This window comes from Solea solea, chromosome 15 (assembly GCF_958295425.1).
Source record: "Solea solea chromosome 15, fSolSol10.1, whole genome shotgun sequence".
Classification (NCBI taxonomy): domain Eukaryota; kingdom Metazoa; phylum Chordata; class Actinopteri; order Pleuronectiformes; family Soleidae; genus Solea; species Solea solea.
The window spans coordinates 17,796,539-17,806,185 of NC_081148.1; the positions used below are offsets into that span (position 1 = coordinate 17,796,539).

The 9,647-nt window shown below is 39.2% G+C and overlaps 1 protein-coding gene across 1 annotated transcript; it reads right to left on the reverse strand.

Moving 5' to 3' along the window:
- Positions 1–4,216: 4,216 nt before the first annotated feature.
- On the reverse strand, positions 4,217–8,632 carry LOC131474341 (protein scribble homolog). Its single transcript, XM_058652153.1, has 8 exons — positions 8,624–8,632; positions 7,650–7,871; positions 7,128–7,361; positions 6,836–6,925; positions 6,633–6,710; positions 5,382–5,648; positions 5,111–5,209; positions 4,217–4,941 (listed from the first exon to the last, which is right to left on the reverse strand). The coding sequence occupies exons 1-8, from the start codon at positions 8,630–8,632 to the stop codon at positions 4,795–4,797; spliced, it is 1,146 nt and encodes a 381-aa protein (XP_058508136.1). The 3' UTR covers positions 4,217–4,794.
- Positions 8,633–9,647: the final 1,015 nt, after the last annotated feature.

The following is a 9,647-nucleotide window of genomic DNA, read 5'->3' on the forward strand; positions in this document are numbered from 1 at the left end:
AGGTTGTAGTCAAGACTGAAAAGGGAAAAATGAATGAAAAAATCAAAACAGGAATGTTGAACCTCTGTAAAGATTTTCATCTTTATTTCATAACTGTATGAACAAAAATAAAGATTTCGCTTGTGGATAATGCAAACTCCTTCTCATCCATCAGAGACAGGTGAGAGAAACATCTCAACATGTCTCCAGTGTAAAGTGTCTTTGAAACGAATGCATTTACTTGCTTGTTTGTCACAACGTCAGCCTCTCTGTCCCTGTATCAGAGAGTGAAAACAGACCTCTGGCCTGGACGCTAATCCAGCAAGTACACTACTTTCTTCATTGCCGTCCCAGCTGTTCTTGTCTATTTCCAGCCCCACTCGCTCTCCCTTCATCTGCCCGTGGCAGCCATACACAGAGACAATGACAATTATTTTATTATTTTAGTTGCGTACCCTCAGGAATAAACATATGAGAGACATGGCATTAGAAAAAAAAACATCTAAATTCCCAACAGGGTAAATATCTACTTGCCTTTGGGCATCAAAACCTCAGGAGGCAACAAGCCAAATAATTAAAGTCTTCAAACTGTGAACGATTGCTATTCTTTAATCCTGTTTTCCCATTTTGAAATCACATTTTTGTCAATAGCATTCAGCCTATAAATAATTGAATGAATCATTGCCTTCATTTGTGTGAGCTTTTTTTCTACTAACTAATTCCACATACTTCAACACAGACGCTTCATTCAAACAATGTGCCGCTCAATTAGGATGTTATTGCTTGTATTTTTCTCGTTGAAATATTACAGATTTTCTTGCACGTTTTTTTCCAATTAAAATGGATGGAAAACTTCTCCAAAAACACATATTTTCAGGTTCTTACGAGTTCCACTTGGACATTGTTCAGCCTCTTCAGAATTTTGGTATATATTATAATTTCTGAAATAACCAGCTACAAACACGTCCACATCCAAAGAACCAAAGACAAAACGAACAAAAAAGCAAAGGAAGTCTATTAATAATGTTTTTTTTTTTTTACTGTACTGACTTTTTAAAACTAGTCGATTTTCTCTCCGGCAAAAAGTGCGACCACATCATACGAGTCTTACTTTCCCTCCACTGGCTCCCGGTTTGTTTTTGTATTGATTTTAAACTTCTATTAATTGTTTTTAAAGCCCTCGCTGGTATCTTTCTGAGCTCCTGCACCGCCACACCCCAACCAGAGCCCCAATAAGGTCCTCTGCCCAACTGTTGCTGGGGGTTCCTAAAACCAGACTTAAGTCTAAAGGTGACAGGGCCTTTGCCACGGCTGCCCCCCAGACTCTGGAACAGTCTTCCCCTCTATATTAGAACCTCCCGGACCCGAGAGACTTTTAAATCCTACCTTTCTGTTTCTGGGCTTGAAACAGACAGAGGGACAGAAGGCTCTTAGATTCTCATCTTGACAAAAGCACATCACAAGTGACCTCAATGCGCCACTCTCGCGCCTTCCTTCCCTGACAAGACTGCTCAAAAACGGCTTATCCTCAAGATGTCAATACACCCCTGTGTATCGCTGTGCATTATTGAGAAATACACATTCAAAACATGGCCTGTTCTCCTTTCATTAAGAAAAGAAAATCACTATTCTCTGTGGATGCAGGTCCTAGAATTCACCTCATACTCCACCATCGCTCCCCGGGGGCAGATATTGTCAGTGTTGCCCACAGCTCGTGCTCCTTTTGAGTGTGTTCACTCCTGGTATTTAAAAATGATGTTAAATACAGAGGTCAAACTCACCATCACTAATTGGTGTGTGTAAAAAAAGAAAGATAACTTTTCTAATTGGCCAGAGAGTGGATTTCAACATCCCTGCATGAATACATTTACCTTTACCCATTTTATTTTAATGATCAGTGAATTAAAAACAGCAAAGACGGTGATACAGCACCCTGAGACTCCCATATGCTAATGATTGAGCTCTTTTAAAGCAGTTTAAATATTCAATCTTTGGCTGCACTGTACATTCTTTCAATTATTTTGAATCAAATGATTGTTTTATGCTGCACTAAAATAGTTTATTGCTATCTTTTAGTCCTCTCTTCTCTCTTTCAATTGGTCTGTTTGTCTTGTCCGAGAAACGGCTCCTGGCACGAATTATTATTAAAAAACAAAATTGAGTTCCACCGAATTTTCCGCAACAACAAAAAAGTCGACTGTGACTATGGCCTTAACTCCACAGGAAATTGGCCATTTTGATTTTAATGTTTCCAGCTAACTGTTCTTTTTTTATATATATATATATAACGCACATTGAGTTGGCCCTGTGTATGAAATGTTCCAAAGCTGTCGTTCCTACTGTAAATAAAGGCATTTACACAGCTTGCCACAAAACCACACTGCACCAAGTGTATTTGTATTCTTCTTATTCGTCTTGCAGCAGGTCAGCCATAGTATTCCAGATGGGTTGGAGAATTTGTTTTCAGATTCTCCTTGAGGATACTGTATGTCCCTGGGTCAGGTGAGTTTTACTGTACAGTTTTCCCATCATGCCCCCGAAATAATAGGTAACAGTCAGGTACCTGGTCAATCCCTGGAGACACGGACATTTATATTCATGTAATTCAGGTGTAGGTTTTGCAGAAAGCTGCACATCACATCTCAAATATGGTGTCCACTAAGTCACGGGACGGGTTAAAACTATCTTGAATTCAATCTATTTTCCCCCAAATTAATAAACTTTGGTTTTCCTGCTATTATCTATTATTTTATTTCTCATTGAACTGTGCGTATGAAAGTGTAAGAATGAACATGTTTTTAAATATATGGAATAAGAAGCTATGCTGAATTACTTAGCCTTTACCTAAAAAGGTCCAGTGTGTAAGAATTAGCTGCATCTAATCTCCTATACTCCATACAAGAAAGGATGTATTCTTCTACGACTGCATACTAAGTTTCCACTGAAAAGCACAAAATGCATCATATGCAGTAGAAGCACAGCAGTGTAAGGTCATGCACATACTGTACATATAAAAGGCTCATTCTGAGTCTATGGGAAAACAGATGTTTTAAAAGCAACTATACATATTTACATATATACATATATGTATATAAGTATGTGTATATATATATATATATATATATATATATACATATAGCTATACAAACAGACCTATGAATAGTACATTTAGTTCTCTGCCAACAAACCCTCCTAAATGTTACACACTGATCTTTAACAATAAGAAGACAGGTGGTATTTAGCGGCACTGTGTCGATATTTAGTTAGCATTTTCAGTTAAATGTCATTTGAAAGAAGATTTTTTTTTTATCAACCTTGGCCACAAAAGCTTTCCGACCATATCTATATAATCATGCAGTATATGTGATAATAATAGAGGTACTGTATGTTTGCATTCCTCCAGAGTTTTATTCCCGAGTGGTCTGAAATTTCTACAATGCTACATTACATGAACGCCCCCAGAGACAGACAAGGCCTCGTAGCTCATGATGCGAGTCTAACCTGCCACTCATTGTGTCTGAATACCATTTCACACGTCGGGTGTTCTTTTCAACAATTGACACGTCAGCCAGCAGACAGTGATCACAGTTTATACACGGCCAAGGACAAGGACGAGCACTGCATTTGATGACTGCAACAAAAACACAACAGCGAGGCGTTGTGAGGCGCTAACAAAGGTTATTATAATTTAAGTCGGTAAAGTAGAGTGTAATGATTCAATATTGAATATTGCAGAGTGCAGATACCAAAAGTTGGCAGAAGAAAACTCCTCCAGCCTACAGCTCATTTCTTGTGCCTCCCATGAGCTGCCATCTAAGCAACTTTACACCCGACACGATTTTAAAAAACACAATCAATACAGTTGAGTACTTCCCCTGCAGTTGTTTCCCTTGACGTGCCAGGTTAGTTTATCAGTTAGCTCCAAAAAGAATGGAGGCAAAGAAGCTTTTACATTCTGTTATTTAATCAGTTTCTCTAACGTTCAGCATTTCTTTTAGATTATGTACAGCAAAGAGACATGTTTTTTTTGTTTTTTTTTCTTCAGTTGAGTGATTGAACTATTGTGGGTTGTTTTTTTTACACTTGTTTGATATAGAGAGGGTGACAACAGTCACAAAAGCAGGTATTCTAGTGCACTGTCCACAAAGATATGAGATGTTTGCTTGTCTGTCCTTGTACTGAAAGAAGAGAAAAGCCTCCTGCAACAATATACGTGTACTTTATTGTGAATGTGAACACTGAACAGCTACTGTGAAAATAATAAAAAGCCGTGAGATCACACAAGGCAAGTACTGACATTAGTGGTTGCTACCGTCTAGGTTTAACGGGTTTGACTTGAAAACATTTGTGCACAGTGTCTGATCACATGAAGTCTCAGGACGCCCTGCTGCTCTGTCTCCTCAGCCGTGTACCAGTTTATCTCAGAAGAGACTATAAAAAGACTTTGCTGGTGTCACATAGTCAAAGCCCATGATTTACAGCAGCACGATGGGAAACAGAGGTAGCCAGCATAGCATCCATCAATGGACTGCATGTAAAAGTATGTCATTTATTTCATTTGGATGTTGGAGAAGAGTCTGCTCAAGCTTCAACTGTCCATGGTTTGTAAAAAATAGTCTTTGTATTGCCCACGTCGCCGAATACTATTAGCAGCAGTTAACTTTAACAGACTGAAAGCTTTATAATGACTGTGAAAAATACATTCCCAAAGTACTAACTCTCCAAAATATCACAGAATAAAAATGCTTCAGCCACTTATTGAGCACAAAGATGTGGATAATAGCAGTCCTTGTCTTTCATGGTTGAAGTCGGAGGTCACGGTGGGTAGAAAGCGCTATCGAAACAGTCGGGGTGTCTGTCAGAAATGTAAAAGTCATGCAGCGGCTCTCTGCCGAGGCTTTGTGTCAAGAGCTCTACATCTTCATCTGATGTAGAGGGATGAGTGAGGATGATCCGCGGGATCTGATTGCCAGAGATTGAAAGAAAAAAAAGACAGTATTAGGAAGGAGAATAATGATAAATCCTAAGTAGATGATGTGCAAAAAATTATATAACATCACACTATAGAGGACGTGAGTGTACGACATTAGAGGGTGCACTATATCATATAAGGGATGAGGTATTTGCTTACGGTCATTGTGTGCTTTCCAATTTGAAGTGAGTCATTTTTTATTGATGCATCTTCCTCCTGTTCAGATAGAGTAAAGTTCAGGTCGCTCTTCATATCAGACTGAAATTAAAACAAGGAGACAAAAATTTAGAAGTGCATTCAGGCCAATATACTGTATTTATACGATTTACGTCAGGGTGCATTTCTATATTGTGATTTATTTTGAAAACTTGGCTGGAGGCACTTTGGTAAAGCAAAGTAAATGATGCTTTGATTTGAATAAACCACCTACGATGCCATTGCCATTGCAAACAGCCGCCTCAATTCTCTTCATCAAACAGTCTCCTCCACATTCAATCTTGGGCTGCTCGCTTCTCTGAACCCTGCAGGGCTGTCGTCCCGTCACGTCGTCCAGAGGATCGCAAGGCTCGTCTTGCTCAAAAGGCTCCCCGGTGAGCAGCCTCTCTCTCAGTACTGTCATCTTGATTATGCTCCCAGCATTCCTGAGGGCACTGACCGCCTCGTGGTGGGTCGCCCCCTGCACGTTGAGCCCGTCGACCTGGGAGGACGCATTTTATATTTAGCGGCCAGTGAAAGTAGGAGCAGGGGTCAGAGGTGGAGGATCGAGTGGCACCATAGTCTCACTCAAAAACATGCACGTACATATACATACACAGGGGGTCTCTGAATGTCCATCTACTCCATAGACACACAGCCAGACCTCAGGGGATGCTCAATGTCAACATTTGCCGTTTGAGGTACTTGAGAGACTTTATGATATTTATTGAAACTTTTGTGGCCCGTAGCATGAATTCTCATCAATTCATTTGCATACGACTTATTTCCCTGTGGCAGCAGTAAATGTTTTTTTAAACTCATTTTGTGGAAACTTTTTGGGTATAGGCGTTTTAAACATCAACAAGACTGCATGTTTTTTTTGTGACAGGGTGCCCTTTATTAACCGGAGCCCCTGCCCCCTTTTACATGTCTGTGCCTGACCTGCTCCCATTACAGGCAATTATAAGGAGTTATTTTACTCTTTACCAATTTCAAGATACATTTTCATTGTCAGCCTCACGTTGGCTTCACATCCTCATGCTTGCTGATCTTGTGACGCCCTCCATTGGCCACAAAGGGAACACCAGCAGGAAGTAACAAGAGTTTTATGTCAGTCCTGCAGAGCTGCATAAAATAAATTAGGGCTGCAACTAACCTTTATTTTCTTAATCCATTAATCTGTCGATTAAAATGATGTTGTCAAATGTCTTGTTTTTGCCCACAAACCAAAATTATTCAGTTTTAAAGATGTCTTTGTCATAAGGAGCATATAAACCAGAAAATATTCACATTTAAGAAGCTGAAAAATCAGTAAACTTGTTTAAACTCTTTAAATGACCCTCAAAATGAGTCGATTATCAAAATAGCTGACGATTCATTTAGTAAATAAGTAGGGTAATCATCCAGTCAACAATATTTCCCATGGTGCTTTGTAAACTCAACAGTAAATGAAATATTGAAAATAATAATAAAAACAGAGACGCACCTCCAGTAACCTGTCTCCAACATGGATTCCTGCCTTTTCGGATGGACCTCCCTTTGTTACGCGGGAGATAAAAATCCCCTGAAAGGCAACACAGATATTAGCCCGACACAAACACAACGTTTTGTTTCATAGACGAAAATCAAGGTTTGTGATCAGACACTAAAAGCTGCAAGTAAACATTATGCCAGGACACCAGGACAAACCTCATCACGGTCTTTGTAAGGCAGAGAGCCTTTCCCTCCGGCAATACTGATCCCAAGACAATCCCTCTGGTCAGACAGCTTAATCTGCAACTAACAACATTGTCTCATTACAGATGACAAGCTGGCACGTACGAGCAAAATTGTGGAGCAAAAACACTCAACAGTGAAAGTGATCAAAACATGGAATTAGCTACAAATACCCACAATCAATAGGTGTTCCTGCAGTGCTTAGTGCGACCTCACAGAGATAATTTGACATGTATGAAAGGCAAAATACAGTGTGTGCACTTACTCTTAATAGCACTTGGGAGATGAATGATTCGTGAGGAGGGGTCTTTTCTGATGCCAGAGAAGATTTCTGGTGCCCTGCGATGGAGGACGTCTTTCTATTGTGGACAGGGTCTCCATGGAGACCAGACCCAGCAGTGAGAGCTCGGCGATGCTGAAATTTCCTGCACTCATGGGTTTCACCTCTCTCGTGGCATAAGCGATGTGGTGTGGCATCACTCTCCGACAGCTGGCCATCCTGGTGATTAGAAACGAGTGGGAGCTTTTACAGTCTGTCATTGGAGCCAGATAACTCACTCTGAACTCACTTGCAATGCATTTACAAAAATGACTGAGGGAACAGTCACTTCTCACAGTCACAACACAGTCACAACAACCCTATCTGACATCTCTCAGATAGGGTTTTCTGGGAAAAATACAAAAAACGGTTACTTGATGAATATCTGCAGTGGGAGTGTTGATAAAAACGCATGTGGCCATATCAAGAAAAATCAAGACAAACATGAACTGAACAAAAAAAACCTACCTCCTCGAGTTGCTCAATTTCCTGTGCGCCCTTTTCTGCACTGGAGTAGCGACCACACACACGGTCACTGACTGGGAGCTCTTGGGTTCCCTCCTGCAGACTATCTTTGTCTGGTGCCCAGCTGAGGCCTGTGGTGGTGCAGGTTTGGCTACTGGTCCTGAGGGGCAGGTTAGTGTGGGGATTTCTACGATCCCGGAGACAGTCGGAGGACTCCACCTGCTTCTGAAAATTTAATTTCAAAGTAATACCTTCAAGGAAATTACTAGGGGCAGGGGGTGGATTAGTGGTAAATCAGTCCTCCATCATGTTTGGATGGAAATGTAAAGCATTGGCATGGTAAGATTGAAAGAGCAGGCAATGTGTTGTTTTTCTGGAGCTGATCTTGGGAAGTGTATTTGAAAACACAATAATGACTAAACCCTGTTTGATTATTCATAGTGTGTGCTTTCTTTTTGCATCTGGGTGTCATCTTACTGCACAGCATAATTACAGTGCTTTCTCTTTGGAATACTTGTTTTTCAAAAGCTAAATGCAGCTGAGAAAAAGCTGAATCTTAAGTGCGTTGGTCTCTTTTTCTGCCTTTTGCAAAAAAAACATTCATGTAAAAATAGAAGAAATACAAACATGTTAGTACCTGGAACCACTTGTACCCGTTTGTTTTTTTGCCTCAGAATTACTCATCTCAAGATGGCTGATAAATAATTAGACTGCATATGTAGGATGTGATGAGCTCTGGTAAATACACAACAAACATTTTTCTAACACACTGAATTAATTCTGGCATCTGTACACCCGAGCACGTGCAGGGTGGACCAGTCAGATACGGCACATGCTGGTGGAGAGTTACATACACGTCATGCACTGCTGGACAGATACAACAAGCAATGGAAGGGTAAGGAAATGAAAAATCATTTGAATAATTCATACTATATGGTTAATTAAAAAAACAAACAGAATAATTGTATCTATTTTACATCGGACATGAAGCAAGTTAAACTCGGCCGAGAACGACATTGATATTCCCTTCCTATCTAAAAAGGGGCCGACTAATAAAATTAAAACAATAACAAGCACGTTGTTTGGTGTTGCACTCATTTTATTGATCAGTGGTTAAAAGGTTGTCCAGATCTCCAGGCCCGGTGCCCATCTGAGATCTGTCTTGTGCAGTTTGATCAGAAAAAATAATTAAAAACATAAACCTTTAAAACACTTGAACCAATTTCTCTGGTCCACCATTTTTGCAATCAAGTTTGAAACAAAATATTACAACTTATCATGTACCATATAAAAGAATGAGATCAGAAAAAAGGGGGGAGATGTGAATTAAAGTGGCAACTTTGTTTTTAATCGGATGTCACCAAATGTCTGATGATTTTTGTTAACATTACTGTCCATAAAAGGGGGGAAAAAATAAAATAAAAACACAGCTGGTTTTGGCATCTATTTGAAGAATATTGCAAAGCAGTGAAGCACAGCACATAAATAACATTTATATCTGCAATAGCACATTGCAGATAACTAATTTAAGTTTGATGGGCGGTACTTAAACTTACCCAAACTTAATCAATTAATTAAACCTATTTATTATCCAAAATACAGGACTAGATTCAAGGCCATCCACTCACCCAATTAAAATTATTATATGATTTGAATAAGACATTAATGGCTATGTTTTGTTTGTGATTGATTTCAAAAGGGAAGGAAAAAAGAAAGAAAGAACCAAGTTTGAAACAGAGAAGAAAAAGTTTAAAAATCTGTTTAAGAAATTTACTATACATTTGTATTTACATCTGAGCTGCCAAAAAGTATAAAAGTATCAATATTCACAAAAGACTATACAATAATCCTTAAATCAGTAGGTCCAAAAACTCCTGCCTTTATGTTTGCTCAAAATGTAAAAAGAAATATTTACCCAGTGTTTTAAAAATAGATATAGAACAAATATATAATACATTTAAAAAGGTTTGACCATATTATAAAGACTTATAATAGTGCAAC

What these genes read in the sequence shown, in the direction of transcription:
- LOC131474341 (XM_058652153.1), bottom strand. An exon ending in AAATTGAGCAACTCGAGGAG is followed by an intron (nt 7,362 to 7,649) that starts GTAGGTTTTTTT and finishes TCTAATCACCAG; the next exon opens with GATGGCCAGCTGTCGGAGAG. An exon ending in TTGGAAAGCACACAATGACC is followed by an intron (nt 4,942 to 5,110) that starts GTAAGCAAATAC and finishes TCTGGCAATCAG; the next exon opens with ATCCCGCGGATCATCCTCAC.